This window comes from Megalobrama amblycephala, linkage group LG4 (genome assembly GCF_018812025.1).
Source record: "Megalobrama amblycephala isolate DHTTF-2021 linkage group LG4, ASM1881202v1, whole genome shotgun sequence".
Taxonomy (NCBI): domain Eukaryota; kingdom Metazoa; phylum Chordata; class Actinopteri; order Cypriniformes; family Xenocyprididae; genus Megalobrama; species Megalobrama amblycephala.
The window spans coordinates 10,231,100-10,253,136 of record NC_063047.1 but is presented as its reverse complement, the minus strand read 5'-3'; the positions used below and the strand labels follow the sequence as shown (position 1 = coordinate 10,253,136).

Here is a 22,037-nt window from a genome sequence, read left to right as displayed (position 1 = left end):
AATATAGTGTATTTTAGTTAGGCTAATAATTATTGCTGTGGTATCAAAATTGGAAACGAGAATTGTGAAATTTCACCTGTATCTGAAATTTTACTGTCAAAACCTTATGTATTACAATACAAGGTTACATGGGTCAAAAACAACAACTGGGCCAGTAACAAAATCTTTAGAGTTAAGCACTGATTAATATATTTTATGTTATCTTTGTTATTAAAAATAAGACCTAAGATGCAAATGACAAACTAAAGCAGGCGTGACAAGCGAGCAGCGAATTTGGAGAGCAACAAATGATAGGAGCAAAGAACAGGGTGTGAACAGGGCTTTGATGTACCGCAACATACATGATAGTGTAAAACCGTTGCCACAAAATATATTGCCCAGTCCTATCTAAAGGATAACTTTATGCCCATTTCTTACCTCTGCGTCTGTCACCACCATCTCTGTGCTGCTTGTAAACACGTCTACTGCGGAATTCTGGACCACGGAAATCATCACGAGCTTCATTGGAGACTGGCTCTGGCAGGACAAACACTGTTCCTGTATCAGATAATAATAGGGTTCAAAGACAACTTGTAATATCCTAATGTATTCTATAACAGAAACCATAACGTAAAATGCATCACATGGGCATGATCATCTGAATCAGCCAACTGAATATAAGAATAGGAGTGCCACCTTTGGGTAGGAAATTAGTGTCATGGTCGCTGGAGTGGACAGACATCACATCCTCTGCTCCACTCTCAGATGAAGCATCCGACTCATTCATCCCGCTGTGTTTGGTGACAACAATCGGTTTCCTGTAAAAGTAAAAGTTTACAAATTAGTTCACCTAGTCAGAGCACAAAGGGTCTCCAGATGCAGCTCATCCTTAATTGACAAACCTTCTTGAACGAGCCGACGACAACATTCCCACTTCTGAGGGTCCACTGGGCTGGAAAAAAAGAGATATAAAACATTTTAAACAAACAAATCTCTAGAATTTTTAAGAATAGAGAAAGAAAAAAAAAAAAGAAAAAAAAGAAAAAAAAAATCGATTTCAGACATATAATTAAATTACAATGGGAGTTCTTGTTAATATATGCTAGGGGCTTTCAAAGTGTGGGGTTCAAAAGCATGTCAGAGGAGGCACAGAGTAGGGCTGGGTGATATGTCGATATCAATCGATAGAGATTTATGTAAATATATCAGTGCTGCACAGGACTGCATAAGCACTATAGAGCAGCAAAGAAACATGGATGAATAAGAAAGAGTGGGACGTGCTTTTTTATGAGTTATTAAAAAGGTCTTAACGTTAATGTTAAAGGTGCCCTAGAACCAGTTTTTACAAGATGTAATATAAGTCTAAGGTGTCCCTTGAATGTGTCTGAAGTTTCAGCTCAAAATATCCCATAGATTTTTTTTTTTTTTTTTTTTTAACTGCCTATTTTGGGGCATCATTAACTATGCACCGATTCAGGCTGCGGCCCCTTTAAATCGCGTGCTTTTCTGCCCCCCGAGCTCTCGACTATAATATAGTGCATTTACAAAGTTCACACAGCTAATATAACCCTCAAATGGATCTTTACAAGATGTTCGTCATGCATACTGCATGCATGCATCGGATCATGTAAGTATAGTATTTATTTGGATGTTTACATTTGATTCTGAATGAGTTTGAGGCTGTGATCCATGGCTACAGCTAACATTACACACTGTTGGAGAGATTTATAAAGAATAAAGTTGTGTTTGTGCATTATACAGACTGCAAGTGTTTAAAAATGTAAATAGTGACGGCTCTCTTGTCTCTGTGAATACAGTAAGAAACGATGGTAACTTTAACCACATTTAACAGTAAATTAGCAACATGCTAACGAAACATTTAGAAAGACAATTCACAAATATCACTAAAAATATAATGTAATCATGGATCATGTCAGTTATTATTGCTCCATCTGCCATTTTTCGCTATTGTTCTTGCTTGCTTACCTAGTCTGATGATTCTGCTGTGCACAGATCCAGACGTTAATACTGGCTGCCCTTGTCTAATGCCTTGAACATGGGCTGGCATATGCAAATATTGGGGTCATACATATTAATGATCCCAACTGTTATGTAACAGTCAGTGTTATGTTGAGATTCTCCTGTTTTTCTGAGGTCTTTTAAACAAATGATATTTACATAAGGAGGAGGAAACAATGGAGTTTGAAACTCAATGTATGTCTTTTCCATGTACTGAACTCTTGTTATTCAACTATGCCAAGGTAAATTCAATTTTTGATTCTAGGGCACCTTTAACCAAACAACAAAAGGAAAATTAAAGCTGCAAGAAGTGATGAAAGGGCCCTCGCACCCGGCTCAACGCCACCCATTGGCCTTAGGAAAACAGTGAACAGTGGGCAATATGCATGCAAGTGAGTAAAGCAGGGCTCGAAATTAACTTTTTTACTTGGTAGCACTGGTGCTCCTAAATTCAAAAAGTTAGGAGCACCAGCAAAAATTTAGGAGCACCACAACTAAAAAGCCTTGTCATTCACTTGTCCGAATAAAAATGTTGTTTGTCTGGAAAAAATAGGATTCTGGTGTTGTAAATATAATTTATTCTGAAGCAATAAGTGTTCACTCAGCTTTTACATTTAAATCTGCATATTTGTGATATTTACTCCGAGGGCATTTTTTTTACCTTTATAAAGGGCTTTTTCCTCTAATCTTATTAAATGTATGCTTCATCTTTCATTTTAAATTCTTAAATTTGATCAGTAAATTTAATTAGAATAATAAGATACTATAGGGCTGTTACCAGTCAAGTTAAATAATTTACACTGAAAAATTACAACGGAATTAAATACTGTTTTGAGATTGTTTTAAAAAAAAATGTTATATACAAATAAGAAGTGTTGGAAAGACTGATACTTTTAAATGATGGTTTTATTCAGGATATTCAGGAAAACTGTAGGCTTACTCTTGGTCGTGTAATGTTGCTTAACTGTATCATATGTTTTATATATAAAAACTTAAGCGTTATTGTCGAGCTGTGTAACAGTGTTCTTTTCATCATCTCTCTTCAGCTCTTTATATTTTGCGCGCTAGCTCCCTGTCACGTGACAATGGAGCGCTGTGAAAGAGAGTGAATGACTGCTAATATTAGTAAAACTAAAATCTGCTTTAAACTTAAGAACGTAAAGATTAAGTTTAATTGGTTATGTGACAGAATGGTGGACCGGCTACTGCATCAGCTCACACCAGGCACATACTGTGCAGTATTTAGCAAACGTTTTGTAGAGAAATGAAATCAGGTCGCACCTCAACAATTATTTGCACTCGCACAAATGCTCCCAAATATATTTTAAGGTTGCATATGCGACTAAAATGGTTGCAATTTCGAGCCTTGTAAATACAGGAGAATTATAGTAAAGTCATTTCAAAGTGCCACACGTCCTGCTGCCAACAGGTGGCGCTTTGACTATAACTAAATATTGCAATGTAGATGTCTTCAGGCCAGGACTATTATCAAATGTGTGAAGTTTGGAGCAGATTGGACATTGTATGCCTGAGTTACAACAACTTCCTGTTTCGTGGAGTTAAACGCAAACATTAGCACTTAGCCAAGTGTTGCGTGATTTAACGTGTTTCTAGTATGTTTGGTACTTCGTGGCATACTGAAATATGTTTCTGGGAGTGAATTACAGTGTAAAGCATGTCATTTCCTGTTGCCAGCAGGTCGCTCTATGACCAACTGAATATTGGCATATAGATGTCTTTATGCCACAACTCTTAACACACATGTGAAGTTTGGGGCAGATCGGACACTCTATGCCTGAGTTACAACAGCTTCATCTTTCATGGAGAAACATTGATTTTTGTGATCGATATGATGTTTATCTGATAAAATCTCTAGGAGGAATTTGTTAAAGTACAACATCTTGAAATGGCAAAAACAGCAAAAATTTTGCAGAGAAAATTCAAAATATAGGACGCTTAATTGAAATTTTGTAGGTGGCGCTATTGAGCCATTTTACTACACCCAATTCTGAGACCCGTAACAGATGTAAATTTTCACCACTTCTGACATGTGTGCAAAGTTTTCGAGCATGTTTAGGCCCTCAAAAAGGGATTAATTTCAGAGAAGAATTGACTGAGCAATTACAATGGGGGTGGGGGGTGGGGGCATTGTGTATGTTGTGTTAGAAGGGAGGCCCACTGTCTTTGACTTTGAAAACCCCTGATTTATGCAATACAGGGCCTAAAACCCAGAAACAAGTTTGCATTCGTAAACTTCCAGATCCATCAATCCCAAAGTCAATGGGTTTTTGGATAAATGCCTCAAAAAAAGGTATGTGGTTAATACAAGCTCAAGATATTTTCTACTACATACAATACATCACTAATAACCCACTTGTGATTTCTTTACGTTTTTACACGTCTCGAAAAAGGTGGTTGCTATCCAGTGGCTAAATGAGACTAGAGATTGTCTGGGACATTAAACATCATCATGACAAACAGGAATTTCATGTACTCACTACTAGTCCACTTCTACAGCATTGTTGTATTTATACTCATGCTCTTGCAAACTATTCCAAATCAAACTTTCCAACTCGAAGATGTTAAATAAAGATTGAAAAAGTTGTCCAAGGCTTAATGGTGGTAAGCCATGTGACTGGAGAAAGTTTGTTTATAGCCTAATAGGCTATAAGTCTTATAAGCTTCAGAATTCATAAAAAGTTGTGTTAATTTGTGAAGATTAACTTGATAAGCAAAAGATGTAAGAATCACAAACATTTGTTGGTCACAGAGCTCATTTTCTGCAATAATCTAAAAGCCATTTTAAAAAAAGTCCTATTGGGTTTTTGTTGTGGGAATCAGAGTGATGCAAACTTCAGGGTTGGATTACAAAAACACATCAACCCTGCAGCACTCTAGAAACAGTCTCTACCTCCTCTGCAGTCTGGGCATGAGCCTGCTGCTCCAGGTATTCTTTGGCCGTGGTTCCTGTCAACAAGACATTACAGAAATTTAACTATAACTGCCCCATTAACACATTAATTTTTGGTTCTGGTTCAGTTGTGACTGTAATATTTAATCTATCTTCCCTACTGTACTCACCATTCCAGTGTCCAGGTAAAGTAGGTTCATTTTTGTCCTCTGTAGCGGCCGCCAGGTACTCGTGGAGCTTCCCAATCAGTTCACCTAACTTACTTCCTCCACCAGCCACAGGCCTGGGTCTGCAAAGACAAGACACAGCTCATCTCCATGGCAACTGCCTCCACATGTAATCCCTCATGATACAATAAAAGCATTGAATAGCCCTTTAAAAAAACCACAAAACCAAACCACACAACCACAGAGAATCTCTATAAAAAGAAGCATATCTCAGGCTTCAGTCTGACAGGAATATGTAAGGAATATGTAAGACTCAAATAGAGTTTATAAATATTTATCGGTAGAGCAACGACTCTTTGTTCGGCTGGTGCTGATAGACCAAAACTGCGGAGTCAAAACGTAACATTACTTTATACAAATGAGATTAAAGAGCAGGGAATTAATTCAAACAGCGACTGGGCTTAAATTTATTGTCGAGGAATAATAAACACCAACGTTTGAACGTTAGTAGAGGAAAAGAAATAAAATTTGGCGCCTTACCTGAGGACTTCAGCAGACATCGCTTCTTCACGCGCGGTGCTTCAACACACCGCCGAGCTTTTAGCACAACCAACAGCAGCGACTCGTTTCACAGGTATCGGAATAAAACTCATATTTGGCCAAAAGCAAAAACTAACCAAACGCCGATTTCACCCGCCATCTTCCCAGTGGAACTTGCGCCATGCAGCCTAAAATGGCGCACCGGAAGCGGCGTTGTGACCATGACTGACGTCATGTGATGGCGTAATTTCTTCATAGGATTTCGTCATAACCAAACGGAGGAGACGACAGATGCTGGGCAATGTCAGTTTTATTTGAGCACGGAAATGAGCGAGTTGCAAACAGGATACATTCTGATTACAGTAATACAGAATATACATTTTGTTATTTTTCTGTATATTAGATGCGAAAAGAGAATTAAGTTATGAACCCAACATGTTACAAGTACAGTTTATCAACACACATTTTGACTTAGCAGCATTTGTCCTCGGTATGGACCTTTTCACAGTGGACACCATATTACATTTTTCACAAATGAAAACGAGGCTGGGGAGGGGTGTACGGTACAATTTTTATTCATAAAAATAAGTCTCTATATAACTAGAAACATTTCGATGGAGACAATAAATGATTTCGACAATTAAAAAAAAAATCAGTAGGTTGTAATGTTATGTACTTCTTTCTACAAAAAAATAATAATAATTTTAAAAATTCTAGTTAGAAAAAAAACACAATATATATTATTATAGTATTTATTAATTTGTTTAATTATTTGTTTTTGAAAAATGTTTCTATTTATCTTTAATTAATGTACATTTCAGTTTTAGTTTGTCATTTTAGTACATCAACTTAAACATATTTTATTTTAATTAGTTGCCAGTGCAACATTTCTCATTTTCATTGGATTTTAAATTTATTTTTTTTATCTAATATTTATATTATATATTCAGGGTTTGGAGAATGGATGGATGGATTTTTTTTAGTTAATAACAACACTGACGATATATTGAAGGACATCTATCTCTCACAGCTTCAGTTTCATTTAGGGAAAATTAAATATGCTGTCTTCTCTGAAAAAATTCCATTAAAGACCATACTTGAAAAAAAAGTCTAAAAGCTGGAGGCTGTTGGAACGTGTTTGAAAAAGCAAATGTCTGTAACTGTGAATTTATGTACAACTAGAAATATAATCCTGCATGTGAAACAGAGGCACACAATCTTCATGGTGAGGATGCACATTTCTATGCAGTTGAATTAGCTCGTGGTGTGTTAGCATTACTCTCAAAGTCCATCTCTTGATCTGAAACAAGCCCAAGGCCCGTATGACACAGTTGTCTCTCAAGCGCTGTGATTCTTTGTTTCAGTCTGCTTTGAGTCGCTGTGAACTCCCCGAGCAACCGTGCGAAACGTGCTTGTAGAACATCCAGTGAGCCTTCAAGACGTTCAACCTTCTCGTCTGTATCCATGACAAGCATACCTCCCTGTGCAGCACTTTCATCCAGAAGCCCCTGCTTCCTCAGAATGTCCCTTCCACGCTCTTCCAGAACCTTCTGAGCATCTGGGTATTCGGTTACGGCCTCCATTAAGTCGTCCTTTGAAAGGCAGAAGAGGTCAGAGTAGCCGATGCTGCGAATGTTAGCCGTCCGGCGGTTTCCCATTTTACTACCCTGAATGTTAAGAATGCTAATCTCGCCAAAACAACCTCCAGCTGTTAGCAATGCAAACTGTGTCACTCCATCATCGGCAACAACTGCTAATTTTCCCTCTTTAATGATATACATCTCTTTTCCAATGTCTCCTTTTCGGCAGATGTAGTCACCAGGACTGTACACTTGAGGGCGCAGTTTTAAAACCAGCTCTACTAACAGCCCGGCCTCACAGTCTTGAAAGATGCGAACTTTCTTCAGAGTAGACAAATGAACGTTGATGGCAATTTCTGCACGTAGCTTGTCAGGAAGATTCTTTAAAACTTCCTGCTCATCCACCGCTTTCTGATTTGTCCACAGGTAGTCGAACCACTTGATGACACGTGTCTCAAGATGGCGACTGACTTTGCGGAAGTGCATGTAATGTTTAATAGCATCAATCCGTGCCTGAAACTCTGCCCGTGTGGCGTTCATATTGGAAATCATGGAACCCACATTACCTACGATGGTGGCAAAAATTAGCACTCCGACAAGAAAATCAAACACTACGAACACATATTCTTCGTCCCGTACAGGTGGTGGCATCTCTCCGATGGTGGTCAGCGTCAGTGTGGACCAGTAGAAGCAGTATACGTAACTCCGTCTCAGAGCTCCTTCCTCTGTAGATGAGATGTTGGGATAAACCCACTGATCTGACCCAAAACCTAGAGACTTAGAGATGGCATAGAAGATGCAGGCATTCCAGTGGATAATAACCAGAATGTAGAGCACCAAGTTCCAGATGCGGAAGATGTTTGGGTAGTTGGTTCTCGTTTCAGTCCGATTAAAGAACTCAAACATACGAGGGAAGCGCAGGAGGCGGTTGAAGCGGAGCTGTGGTGTGTTGATGCCCAAGATGATGTATGCCAGGTCCGTGGGGAGGATGGAGATAACGTCCATTTTGAACTGAAATGTATGAATGTAGCTGTCTCTGAGTTTCGCTAGGTCCTTCACCAGAAGTCCTTGCTCCAGGTAACCTGGGAGAGCATAGAAAATGCTTTTGAATTCATTCAATTACACAAATAATCTGTACATTGTTCTGCTTCCAAGATGCTGAATGACCAATGTGTTGCCATTGTGTAAATTGTCTGTGTCATGTCCTTCTCAACCTGAACAATGCAAAAACAAAATAAAATGTACTTAAAGGATTAGTTCACTTTAAAATGAAAATTACCCTAAGATTTACTCACCCTCAAGCATCCTAGGTGTATATGACTTTCTTCTTTCTGATGAACGCAATTGGAGATATATTAATAAATATCCTGATGCATCCGAGCTTTATAATGGCAGTTAGTGATGTCAACGTGTATGAGCTGAAGAAAGTGGCTCGAGCCACATCCATCCATCATAACATAAACGTACTTCACAAAGCTCCAGGGGGGTTAATAAAGTCCTTCTGAAGTGAAGCAATGCATTTGTTTAAAAAATAATATCCATATTTAACAAGTTATAAAGTAAAATATCTAGCTTGTGCCAGACCGCCTTATGTATTCAACTTACGAAAAAGCTTAACGACGCCAGTTTACACTTTCTTCGTAAGTTGAATACGGAAGGCAGTCTGGCGGAAGCTAGATATTTTACTTTATAACTTATTAAATATGGATATGATTTTAACACAAACGCATCGCTTTGCTTCAGAAGCACTTCATTAAAAGTCCGGAGCTGTGTGAAATATGTTTATGGATGCTGATGGAAGCACTTTCAGCTTATACTCAATGGTATCGCTCACTGCCATTATAAAGCTTGGATGCATCAGGATATTTATTAAAATATCTCAGATTGTGTTAATCAGAAAAAAGAAAGTCATATACACCTAGGATGGCTTGAGGGTGAGTAAAGCTTGGGCTAATTTTCATTTGAAAGTGAACTAATCCTTTAAAGTCATGATAAAACTTAAGTGGCGACAGATCAATCTTCCATATTGTGTTGTACATCTGAAATGGAAACGAATAAATGATGAGAACTTGGTTCTATCCATCAGTTTTTGAATGGATGGAGGCCGATGTGTAAGAAAGGGATGGGCTTTAAGCATACAAAATGATTGGAGAAGTCTGGAACACGTCACCAGAGAGAAGTCTGTCATTTCTCTAGAAATTATGAGGTCAAAAGTTGAAAAAAAGAAAGAAATGTATGAAATGTTTACAATAAGATCAGTAACAGGCAATTAGAAAACAGATGAATTTTAATTTCATGTCGACTTTAAATGAACATGAACTAGCCCAACTATATGCAAAATTTTATCATGACTTTGCCTGAATAGAAAAACTGACAACTTCATAAATGCAGAGCCAGAAAAAGATTTTGTGATATGTAATATTTCTGTAATGTGTGAAGGCACTTAATGGATTTAATTATTGGAATAGTTAACTTTAATATGTGGTATAAGTCAGGTCAATTTTGAGTGTATGTGTGTGTCTATACCTGTCCTTAGCCGCATACATGAATCCAGTATGTAGACAAAGTCACACATATAGTCAAACACCAGCCAGACAATAGGATTCTCAGTCTGAAGTTGATCAAAACATGCTCTATAGACAAAGACAGAAAGAGAAAGAACATGAAAACCATAATATTTAGATTACTGGCAGATGCAAACATCTTGTACAGTTAGTCAAGCAGTTGTCTCAAAGGGCTGTTTTGTTTGTGGAAGAGTGACAGGCATAACGAAAGAGCCTTACACCATTGTAACAATTAGTTACGCCAGAAACAAACTGCCAACACAGGGGACTGTGTTTATCAGCCGCACATTAACAAAGGATAATGAAGAATTTGTAAAGGAGAAAGACTAGATGAAAAGTCACACCTGGCAACAAGCAGTACCCAGTTATAGAGCACAGCAGCAGCGATGAAGAAGAGCCAGTAGTAGTAAATATCGTCGGATGGAGAAACTATAAATGTCTCCCATTGTTTCCTGTGGAAAATGATCAGATATCTATCCTCTCTGTATGCAGAATGTTTTATTTTTTCATGCCCATTTGTCATTCCATGTTTGAAAGAAAAATAAATGTGTCATATCTGTAACATTACTTTGTATTTCCCTTAGTATTTCCATTGGCATCTGGTTGGTTGTTGCCAATTCGACTGGGTGGGGCTCGTACTTCGGGGCCCCGGAATCTCTCTAGGAAGGAATCGGGTCTCTCCTCTTCCTCTACGAGACTCCTGTGTGCCCAGTCTCTCAGAATCACTACCAGACTCACCAACCTGGCAACGCAAAAGAGAAAGCATTTATCCAGACTTGCACATGTGAGAATGTATATGTGCAATGTATATGTGTATATGTGCATATGGATCCTGAACCTGGACAGAGCTCCTCTTCCTCTAAAGGAGTTTCTTGATGGCGCATCCTGGGGCTCTAGAGCAGCTACTCGCTGCAGTTCAGATGAGGTGTCATCACACGCAGACTGAGACCTGAGAGAGTAACGAAAGGATGAGGACAGAACATATGAGCAGGAAATGTGAAATCACACACATTATCATGGTTTTATACCATCATGGTTTACTCCAATCGAATTCTGTTAAAGTAGTATTTTATGTTAAATACTGTAAGACTTAATCTCATGTGAAAAAATATAGCAAAATTACACTACCGTTCAAAAGTTTGGGTCAGTACGATTTTTTTTTTTTTTTTTTTTGAAAGAAATTAATACTTTTAGTCATCAAGGATGCTTTAAGTTCATCAAAAGTGAAACCAAACAATTCTATTTCAAATAAATGCTGTGTTAGGGAGCTTTCTATTCATCAAAGAATCCTGAAAAAATGTATCATGGTTAGCAAATAAACTGTTTTCAACATTGATAATAATAAGAAATGTTTCTTGAGCACCAAATCAGCATATTAGACTGATTTTTTAAGGAGCATGTGACACTGAAGACTGGATTAATGATGATGAAAATTCAAGGTACTGCAGGACTACTTTTAGGGGGATTAACTTTTTATGTGTTATGTGTTAATAATCTGTGAGCAGGGTTTTTCTCCAATAAATTAACATGAAGCTAACATAAAGTTAGCATGTGGCTTTACATGGTTGTGGCAAGATTGGATTATACTGTCTTTACGTAATTCTATCAAACGGGTGTCCTACATGTGCAAATAAGAGTTATGATTGGCCTACTTTCAGAACAGTGTGACGATTTCATATTTCAAACTTTTATTTGCAGTAGGCTTACTGTACTTTCAGCCCTGTATAAAGTACAAACAGTTTTACTTAGTTACAGATAGGAGTCAATTCAGATGTAAATGACAGCATGCTGTTGATAGAATATTGATAAAGTGGAAAATAAAAACTATTTTTAAAATCAAATAAGATTTCGTCCTTTTATGACACTTCCCTTCTGAGGACCACAAGGTAGATGTCCAAATTGTTTTTACTATCATTACGAGAACATTTGGTCCTTGCATAGATGGAAAACAGACCACGCACAAACACAGAACCACTGACCTGCTGAGCACACTCTCTGCTCGGTCCTGCTCATCCTCTTGAGTTTGAACAGAGAGACGATGAGAGCAGGGAGATCCCTCAGCAGCCGACCGGCCCGTCATACTGTACACACAAACACACGATTACTTAGCATCTAAATGAGGACATACCATATGTAATTATATATTAAGTAATATACAGTATATCAATCTGTGAAAACGTTATTTCTAAATGTTCTCAGAACATTCAAAACGTCCAATTTTTTAAAACGTTTTTTTCTAGGTTTCAGTATGTGAATATTCGTCAAAACGTTAAGGAAACGTTTTCTCTATTTTATCATTTTGCAAGTAGGCCTATTATGGGAAAGTTACTTTTTTGTTATTTAAGCTATCTAAAAAAATTATAAGTAGTAATGTTTCAAAATAATGTCCTCCTAAAATTTCCATGAATGATGTATAAACAACATTAATGTTTTGATAATGTTATTAAAGAGAGCTTTGAACAAACATTCTATTAGCGTTACTGGAAGAACATTTGTTCATAACATTGAGAGAACCTTGCCAGAATGTTAGCCAAAGTTCTGAGAACCTTCCCTGTTAGATGGGAAATATGCTAATCTTAAACAAAACACTGCAAAAAATACAAACAATATTTATACAATTTTTAATATAATTATTTTAATGAATGTTCCCAAAAGGGAGTTTCTTTCAGTATTAGCAATTTTTTAAATGACAATTTTGGACAATTTTTCCCCAAACATCCTCACTCCATGTGCCTATACATTCCATTGATGCTAGGCAGTTTTCAGTACAACTTGGCCCTTCAAACTTCTCAGGAGCGCATGACATTGTGGATGTAGTGCAGAGGGACAGCAGGTCAGGGGAGTTACCAGCAAACATTTCTCGCCTGGGAGTGTGGTCACTATGACAATCACCTCAGATTACCGTAAGATATAGATGGAACAGGGAGAGATTTAATAACTACTGCCCAAGAACCAAACTGAAGGATGATCTCATGGTTAATAAGAAAACGGCTTTAAGGACTGACTGATGGATGGATGATTGAACAGACATAAGGATGGTGCCGTGTCTAGATGAATGTTAACAATGTTTCTGGTAATTGGCTCATCATTAAAGAAACACAGAACACAGAGTGACACACAACTGTCTTCCCAGAGGACAAACACACAGAGCTAATGTCTCATGAGAAATCATGGTTGCTAACAACCATTCTTCTGACACACACACACACATACACACACATTGGGGTTTTCATGTTTTATGGAGATATTCCATAGACATAATGATTTTTTATACTGTACAAACACTGTATATTATATCCACTACCCCTACACCTAAAAACATCACTTGTATGATTTTTAAGGGGACCAAAAAACAAAAAAATTCAGATGTCTTTGTGTGGGTTTACCTGAACCACACACACACAAACACAAACAATGCTGGAGTTATGTAATCTTCTAATCTTCTCCCTGTAACTGAAACACTTTTGAAGTAGGCTTTAAAAGAGTTTAACAGTTGTTCTTTAAATATATACAACTTCACAAATTAAGTGTTTGTTTCAAAAGTATTTTAAAAACTATAGTGTCAGTGAAGCTAAATAGGAAAAAAAATAACTAAGAATAGCAAAATGTTATAGAAAATTAATATTATGATTCAAAATATTATAAATACAACAACAAAAATATATAAATAAATATATATAAATATTTAATAATATCATAAATCATTCAAAATAATATTAAAGAAACCAAAAGTTATACCTCATAGTCATTAAATCTCTATATAATAGACTATGTGACTCATAAACATGTGAGAGACAAAAATGTATGTATGAACCTTCTAGCATATGTGAGACAAATTCCCTGACTCACCTTCAGCTGCTCCTCTTTAGGATCCCCAAAAATTCTGGAACATTGGTCCATATTACATCCTTATGCTCAACAAGAAATACACAAAGTGCGTTTCTGATCTTCATGCTAGTCTAGAAACATACAGTTCTCTTTCTGTGATTTGTGTAAATGGAATAATACCATGATCAGTCAGTCCATCTCTCTTTCTCATCTCTAGAGTAGAAGACACTCCAGCAAAAGAGGCAGAGAGAAGAGATAGAAAGGCGGGGTATGTAGGGGCAGGACAGGAGGGAATGGGAGGAGAAAAAATGAGAGCTGGTCACATAAATTAGTGACATTTTCATGAACAGTACATAGATTCATTTCTTAAAAAAAAAAAAAACCTTCTGACCCCAAACCTTTGAACTGTGCAAATGTATATATATGAATACTTCAAATGCAAAAAAACTAAAAAAAAAAAAAAAAAAAGAGTCTTTTTTTCAATGAGCATTACATCAGGCTCCTATGTTTAGGTTCAGTAATTGCACTTTAATGGCAATGAAAAGTTTATTAGTCAGTTATTGAAATGCCTTCTTTTCAAAAATGTCACTGATAAGAGTAAAATTCAAAACAAAAATGCTAATTTAAAAGAAATCTGCATCTGAAGTCTTTAATTATGTACAGTCAAACCAAAATGCATTCAGATACCTTGAACATTTCATTCATTAATACAGTTTATTCACTATAGTTTAAAAAATGGTAGTAAAATATGACAAGCTCTCAGAGTTAAACTGTGTCAGAAAAAAGGTATTATGTCAGATAAAACTTAAGCAAAACATGGTCAGGTCAAAGTGTCTGAATAATTTTTGGTTCCAAATTTTTATCAATTTTACTGGTAGTCCACTGTATGAAGAATTTTGGGGTATAATATGTCACAGTTTACTTTATTTTGCTATCCTCACTTACATAAATGAACTACAGTGTCCTGCACCCACTAGTAAAAATATCAGAAATGTCTGAATAATTTTTGGTTTGACTGTATGTATGTACAGTTGTGGTCAGAATTATTGGCACCCTTGGTGAATATGAACAAAGATTACTGTAAAAATAAATCTGCATTGTTTATCCTTTTGATCTTTAATTCAATAAATTAACAAAAATCTTACCTTTCATTGAAGGAAAAGAATTAAAAGTGGGGGGAAAATCACATTATGAAATAAATGTTTTTTCTCCAAAACACATTGGCCACAATTATTGGCACCCCTAGAATTTCTTATGAGTAAAATATCTCTAAAGTATATTCCCATTCACATTTACATGTTTTAGCACACCAGGGTGACTAGGAGCATGAAATTGTCCAGCCATGACTTCCTGTTCCACAGGAGTATAAACATGAGAAATGAGAAAAACCAAAGAATATAGTTCTGATGTGCAGCAAAAGATTGTTGAGCTTCACAAAACTGAAAGTGGCAGTAAGAAAATAGCTGAAGCATTGAAAACCCCCATTTCCACCATCAGGACAATAATTAAGAAGTTCCCATCAACTAAAGATGTCACAAATCTGCCTGGAAGAGGACGTGTGTCTATATCGTCCTAATGCGCGGTGAGGAGGAAAGTTTGAGTGGCCAAAGACTCTCCAAGGATCACAGCTGGAGAACTGCAGAGATTAGTTGAGTCTTGAGTCTCAGAAAGCCTAAAAAAAATGATCAAACAGCACCTACATCCCCACAAGTTGTTTGGGAGGGTTTCAAGAAAAATCCTCTGCTCCAGAAACAATCTCCAGCATATTCAGTTGTCAGACACGATTAGAACTTCAAACGGGACCAGCTTCTATGGTCAGATGAAACTAAAAAAAAGAGTTTTTTGGCAGCAAACCCACCAGATGGGTTTGGTGCAAACAGGGAAAAAAGTACCCCATGCCCACGATTAAATATACTGCTGGATCTTTAATGTTTGGTCCTATTTTTGTGCTGGAGGTCATCAGGACATCTTGTTCAGATACATGGTATCATGGATTCTATCAAATACCAAAAGACAAAAAATCGTGGTTGGATCTTCCATCAGGACAATGATCCAAAACAAACATCAAAACCAACACAAAACTGTGTCTCTTAGCACAAAATGAAGCTTCTGCCATGGCCGTCCCAGTCCCCTGACATGAACCATAAAGAAAATGAATGGAGTGAACTGAAGAGAAGAAGCACCATCATGGAGCTGGAATCTGAAGGATCTGGAGAGATTCTGTATGAAGGAATGGTCTCTGATCTCTTGTCAGGTGTTCTCCAAACTTATCAGGCATTATAAGTGCAGACTCAGAGCTGTTATCTTGGCAAAAGGATGTTGTAAAAATATTGAATAAAAGGGTGCCAATAATTGTGGCCAACATGTTTTTTTGAGAAAAACATTTCATAATGTGATTTCCCCCCCCACTTTCAATTATTTTCTTTCAATGAAAGGTTAGACTTTTGCTAATTTTATGAATTAAAGATCAAAAGGATAAGCAATGCAGATTTATTTTTACAGTTATCTTTGATCATATTTACCAAGGGTGCCATTAATTCTGACCACCACTGTATGTAAATACATACCTTCACCTTCTAGTTGTCCATTTCTTAAATGTTCCTGGAATGTCACAAATGAAATTATAGAAGTACAAATACTTCTTTATCTCTTAATAAAAGCATTTTAAGCATAAGATTTTATTTTTGAGGGAAGAACATTTAAGGGACATGTGCGTCTCTTCTTTTGCACACAAAAAATACTCCAATCTGTCATCTACCAGAATAAAAGAATATCAGGTAAGACTCCAATGGGAAAATATATAAATATATATTGGTTTCTGAGCAGCACATTTCTCCTTGGACTCATGAGTCAGTGCACCAGTAACAGCTGTTCAGCCCTGCTAAATCTGAACCCAAAGGACCAATCAAAACCTATCACTCTTCTATCTTTTGAGCCCAGTGGACCAATCAAAACCCTATCTTGTTGTAACCCAATCACAGTCATTGTACCAAGTCTGAAAACAATCAATGTCAACAGATGCTGATTCTCTGTAGAAAAAAAAGAAAAAAAAAAAAAAGAATTTTGCATATAAAATTATTTACAGTCAAAAACAAATAAATTTGCAAAATTTTATTTATATATACACACAAACAAACATATATATATTCTTATCTGAGCCAGCTGATTGAGATGTACATTGCCAAAGGCAGTTTATTTATTTTGGATAATGCAAAATAGAAAAAGATTACAGAAACTCTAAAGACCTAGGGCTGATAAACTGGGGATTTTACTGCCTTGGAAGAAAGGAAACGATTTTATTCAAATCATCATCTTGATCACATGCATTTTAAGATACAATTTCCCACAATATCCATTGAAGCAGAGGCCAAAATGTGTGCAGCAAGAAAAAAAAAAAAAAAGAAGTCTCAATTTTTACCCAACAGCTGTCTGATACCAACTCTGGTGTAGGTTAATGTAGATACATTGGCATAAAATGTATTTGAGAGACAAGCAGATATTTAAAACATGAACTTAAATAAAATGAGTAATGTTACAAAGAAATGTTACACACAATATTATAAGCTTTAAACCAATTATTATGGACTGAGGCAGCAGCGTTACCATACAACGTTCCTAATTTTTGTGTTTCCAGCGTGTCATTACAGTTTGGTTTCGGCATGTTATAGTGGATAAGGAAAGCTGCACACCCTCACACATCTGCACACACCCCTCAACTGCATAAAAAGAACTAAACAAATAAACAATGAGGCCAATATTTCCAGGGGTCAGTAAACAGGGGATATGTTTCTCATATACTCGCACATACATACACAATCGCTCTCTTACACACACCCGATTCTTCCTTAAACCTGGTCTCTGAGTTTGGCCAGTCTCTGAGAGAGCTCGTCCTATGGTGAGAAAGATAAAATCATTATAGTACATATCTTTCATAGGTTTGTTAGTATGTTGTCTGTATTTATGGGTATGTATTATATACCTGTTCTGCAGATGCTACGCTGGTTCCCACTGATCCTGTCTGACCCTGAGGAAGCTCCATATTGAGGTCCAGCCTAAAGACACAAGAACAGACACTGTTTGTTTTAATCTTGTTTTTAACAAGATTTTAAACTTTACAGACAGTATTAATTTTTGTTGTAAATTGTCTTTACTGACAGAGTTATCAAATATACCCTTTACTGTCTAGATATCAATAATGGTTGTCTAATTGATTTAATTATTTATTAAATCATAGATATATGATCTATATATGATACATAGTAGTAGAAATAATAATAATACATTTATTTAAATACAATACTGTTAACAAGTTTTTTTTTAAAGAAATTAATACTTTTATTCAGCTAGAATGCATTGAATTGATCATAAGTGACAGTAAAGACATTTATCATGGTACAAAAGATTTATATTTTAAATAACTGCTGTTCTTTTCCATTTTGTTCATCAAATAATCCTTAAGAAATATATCTTTGTTTCCACAAAAGTATAAAGCGGCATATCTGTTTTCAACATTGATAACAAGAAATGTTTCCAGAGCAGCAAATCAACATATTAAAATGATTTCTGAAAGAACCGTGTGACACTGAAGACTGTGTAGAAGTAATGATGCTGAAAATTCAGCTTTGCCATCACAGGAATACATTACAATTTAAGATATATTCAAATAGAAAACAGTTATTTTAAATTATAAATTTTCACAACATTACTGCATTTTAATCAAATAAATGCAGCCTTGGTGAGCATAAGAGACTTCTTTCAAAAACCATTTAAAAAAAAAAAAAATTGTACCACCCCCAAAATTTTGAACAGTAGAGTGTATATTACGGTAGAGTATTTACTCATTGATAAAAAATTATGAATGTCAGCATTTAAAATGTTCTTACCCAGCCTCATCTGCCATTTCCATCATCAGAGTATCGACTTGACCCTAAAACACACCACAGTGTCAGTAAAGGCAAAACAACTACTATGTTAGTGTGTATATATGGGTTACAGTCATTGTAGTGCGAGTGCATGTATGACCTGTGGTGTGGTCAGTGTTGTGGTACTGCTCATCGTGTCTTCCATTTGAGCCGTCTGTACGTCCAGAGTTTCAAATTGACGCTCAAATTTATCCATCAGACCTGAAATCTGACCAATCAAAACACAGAGAATAAATATAGAGGCAATAAAATAAAGACAAATCAGTGTACTACAGCTCAGGGCTCCAGACTGAGGTTGCACTGGTGTGACAACCACATTGCCCAACTGATAAGAGCTGTCATTTCTGTTGCATATAAAAAAAACATCAAATGGCAAATGTAAAGAAATCAGAACACAACCGCGCTTCTGGTTTGAGCTGCACAGCGACTACAGTTTATCAGCTCGGACCAATTTTACACAGCTTTAGGAGAAGTGAGAAAGCATTTGAATTCGCCACAGTATTATTGCTGCGAGATCTAGAGAGAAGTATTCAAACTCAGCGCAAAATTCTCTGTTAAACCACGGTTATCAGATCAAAAAGTACTCAGGTGGAAACCAGGAGAAATATTGTGCCACGAAAGAACAAGTTATAGAAAGCTTTTCAGTCCATAAAGCACCAACATTCACCATGGATTTAATGTAGCTAACTGTAAAGCTAACTATAATCATGGTTTTGTGGCAGAAATAGTTGAATGTTTTTACATTCTTAATTTCAGAGTTCATACAACCTTTTGAGAGCGAAATTCAAGCACTTTTCAAGGACATTCAAGTGCTTCTCACATTTTCCAGCACTTAAATCTATAATTATTATCCAATTTAAATGTTATTTTTAATGTGATGACCAAGAATAAAAAAAATTATTTTTATAGAAAATTTTTCAAGTTACTGTTATTAATATTAATTTTTTATCTGCATCTCAACTCAAGCTCAGTGCTTTACAGTCAAATATGCATTTCCAAGAAATAAACATGTAATATTATTAGTTGCTATACTTATTAAAGGGGTCCTTGATTATGATTTCACTTTAACTTTAGTTAGTGTGTAATGTTGCTGTTTGAGCATAAACAACATCTGCAAAGTTACGATGCTCAAAGTTCAATGCAAAGGAAGATATTTTCTTTTACAGAAACCGCTTTTTAAGGACAACAACAAATGGCTGGTAGGGACTACAAGCAGCTCTTCCCAGGTTGGTGACATCACAAACCCCAAAATTTACATAAACCCTGTCCACGAGAACATGCAAAAAAGGGGGTGAGGCCATGTTGGGCAGCTTTAGAGAAGAGTTGTTGTTGTAGAGTGTTGTTAACATGCCGTCATTTTACGCCGGACTGCTTAACAAACGAGGGTCAATCAATGCCGGATTCGCACAAAAGATTAACATGATGGCACATGCTATTCGATGAGTTGAAACAACTCCAGAGCAACTACATAAATTTATCCAGTAACCAATTCAGAAATGACCATATGCATTGTAAAACTTCTTCCTGAGTCTCTCCATCAGTGTCCGACTCCATTTTGAACAATGTAAGGCCGAACACTGTGACTGACAATCCTCATTTTGGCTGAGTGAGATTCTCCAGCTTTGTTGTTATTGATCAATCGAAGCGTGTGCTGTTAAAGCTCCGCCCTCTTCTGGAAAGGGGGCCAGGAGCAGCAGCTCATTTGCATTTAAAGGGACGCACACAAAAATACCGTGTTTGTCACACCCAAATAGGGGCAAATTTGACAAACTATAATAAATTATCTGTGGGGTATTTTAAGCTGAAACTTCACAGACACATTCTCGGGGCACCAGAGACTTATATTATATCTTGTAAAAGGGGCATTATAGGTCCCCTTTAATGTATAACAATAGTAATTTCATGATTAAATTACCTTTATGATTAAATCGGGTGCTGGTGCCACAATCTGTAAAACTTAGTGAATGTACGTTGACTGGTCAAACACATGTCAAAGATTGGCATCAGCCATTTTTAATAAACCATGTAAACATATTTTCTTAACAAACAGTGAATACTGTGATAACTGCAGTTTCCTGATATCTGCAGGGTTTTGTTCTTTTCTCAGCCTCAATGATATGTAATACTGAAAGTTGTCATAGGAGATTTTGTCTCTTAGCCCCACTTTTTGCTCTTTCAGTCACGTAAATTACATGTTTACATTCCATCTCCATTACCACGAAACCCACAACACACCACAACAAACAAAGCTCTGATCACGGCATCCTCCATCCACCGGTTTTTAGTGTTTGTAAATGCCGCGCTTAAAGACGCCACTGTCGGCTGCTTCAGAGTTCCTAATCCTGGTGCGAATACAACCAGGAACATGGCCCGGGGGAGAAATTAGTTCTCGGGGAACTATTCTAGTGGCTAGTTCCTAGAACTGAGTACCTAGAACTATTCGGTGCGAAAGCCACTTTTCTCTCACCTTCTCAAGGTTCATGCTCTTCAGGGTTGCATCCATGCCCTTCACAACCCCAGCCATAGACTTGGTGACCTGGAGAATAAAAGTCAAAAGTGAACTATTAAATCTGTTGGATAAACAATTGAGTATATCTGGCTTAAAGGGAGAAAACCATTTGTCTACCTGGTTCATGGTGACAGCCGTCTGTACTCGTGCAGCCACCGCATCCACTCTTGCGCTCATTCTAAGGAAGTTCACTGATTGGTTCTTCTGGCGGATAGCGTTTTCTGCATGTATCCGTGCAACCTCCATATTGCCCTTCTGGATCGCCTAAGTAACCAAAGCAAGCAGTGAGCTTCATCTGACCCATCTGTGATATAATTATATGCTATAATTATGTAATTAAATGTGGTTACTCAACATACTGATACAAACATACTCAAGTATGTTTTTGGCTAGATATTTTGACATAGATTAGTATAATTTTTGACAATTTTTATATATACTTTCACTTAAGTCTAATTTCTCAGTACTTTTTAATATGCAGATAGAAAATATCCTGATAGAAACACGTAATATTCATAAAGTAGCTCAGAAATCTGTGTGAAGCTGTTGGGTGAAGATGCTATTGCACAGATCAAGGTTACTTCCTATGAACTGATGGAGTCTCTAATGCCATTTAGTAGATGTTTGTGTTTTGTCTTCGTTTACCTTCTTGACTTTGAGCTTCTCTGCCTTCTCTTCTTTGTCGCATTTTTTGGAGCTCCGCTGAAGTTCTTTGGCTGCAAACTTGAGGTTAAACAAATGCTCTGAAGTCAAAAGTCAAGGAAAAGATTTTAAAAGGAATCACGTTTGTTAGTGATGATCTGATACCTATAAAATATGCACAATACAAGCCTAAACAACGTAACAATGACGACTACAATATAAACAATGTAGACCTACACCGTCTCGAAACTTGTCAAACTAGTCTTACAGGCTGGATTCAGAGTTTACCTAAATAACACATAGGTGGCGTCATTACGTAATTCTACGTCACAGTCGTACCTGGCCGATTTGATCATGTTTTAGAGCACAAAATTAT

The 22,037-nt window shown here is 36.7% G+C and overlaps 3 protein-coding genes across 3 annotated transcripts in view; all 3 read right to left on the bottom strand.

Moving 5' to 3' along the window:
- Positions 1-5,845, bottom strand: part of LOC125266576 (transcriptional regulator ATRX-like) — a 37,583-nt gene extending 31,738 nt beyond the window's left edge. Inside the window, exons 1-6 of the mRNA XM_048187361.1 lie at positions 5,617-5,845; positions 5,080-5,198; positions 4,910-4,965; positions 882-931; positions 676-797; positions 418-537 (exon numbers count right to left, since the gene is read on the bottom strand). Of these exons, the coding sequence (XP_048043318.1) occupies positions 418-537; positions 676-797; positions 882-931; positions 4,910-4,965; positions 5,080-5,198; positions 5,617-5,636 (487 nt within the window). The 5' untranslated portion in view covers positions 5,637-5,845. The remainder of the gene's footprint in view (positions 1-417; positions 538-675; positions 798-881; positions 932-4,909; positions 4,966-5,079; positions 5,199-5,616) is intronic.
- A 639-nt stretch (positions 5,846-6,484) lies between these two features.
- cnga2b (cyclic nucleotide gated channel subunit alpha 2b) lies at positions 6,485-13,836 on the bottom strand. Its single transcript, XM_048187362.1, has 7 exons — positions 13,610-13,836; positions 11,740-11,841; positions 10,599-10,709; positions 10,329-10,502; positions 10,105-10,212; positions 9,723-9,829; positions 6,485-8,278 (listed from the first exon to the last, which is right to left on the bottom strand). The coding sequence occupies exons 2-7, from the start codon at positions 11,838-11,840 to the stop codon at positions 6,858-6,860; spliced, it is 2,022 nt and encodes a 673-aa protein (XP_048043319.1). The 5' UTR covers position 11,841; positions 13,610-13,836; the 3' UTR covers positions 6,485-6,857.
- A 2,848-nt stretch (positions 13,837-16,684) lies between these two features.
- Positions 16,685-22,037, bottom strand: part of chmp1b (charged multivesicular body protein 1B) — a 5,920-nt gene continuing 567 nt past the window's right edge. Inside the window, exons 2-8 of the mRNA XM_048187360.1 lie at positions 21,665-21,762; positions 21,137-21,283; positions 20,978-21,046; positions 18,611-18,718; positions 18,472-18,515; positions 17,568-17,640; positions 16,685-17,478 (exon numbers count right to left, since the gene is read on the bottom strand). Of these exons, the coding sequence (XP_048043317.1) occupies positions 17,434-17,478; positions 17,568-17,640; positions 18,472-18,515; positions 18,611-18,718; positions 20,978-21,046; positions 21,137-21,283; positions 21,665-21,762 (584 nt within the window). The 3' untranslated portion in view covers positions 16,685-17,433. The remainder of the gene's footprint in view (positions 17,479-17,567; positions 17,641-18,471; positions 18,516-18,610; positions 18,719-20,977; positions 21,047-21,136; positions 21,284-21,664; positions 21,763-22,037) is intronic.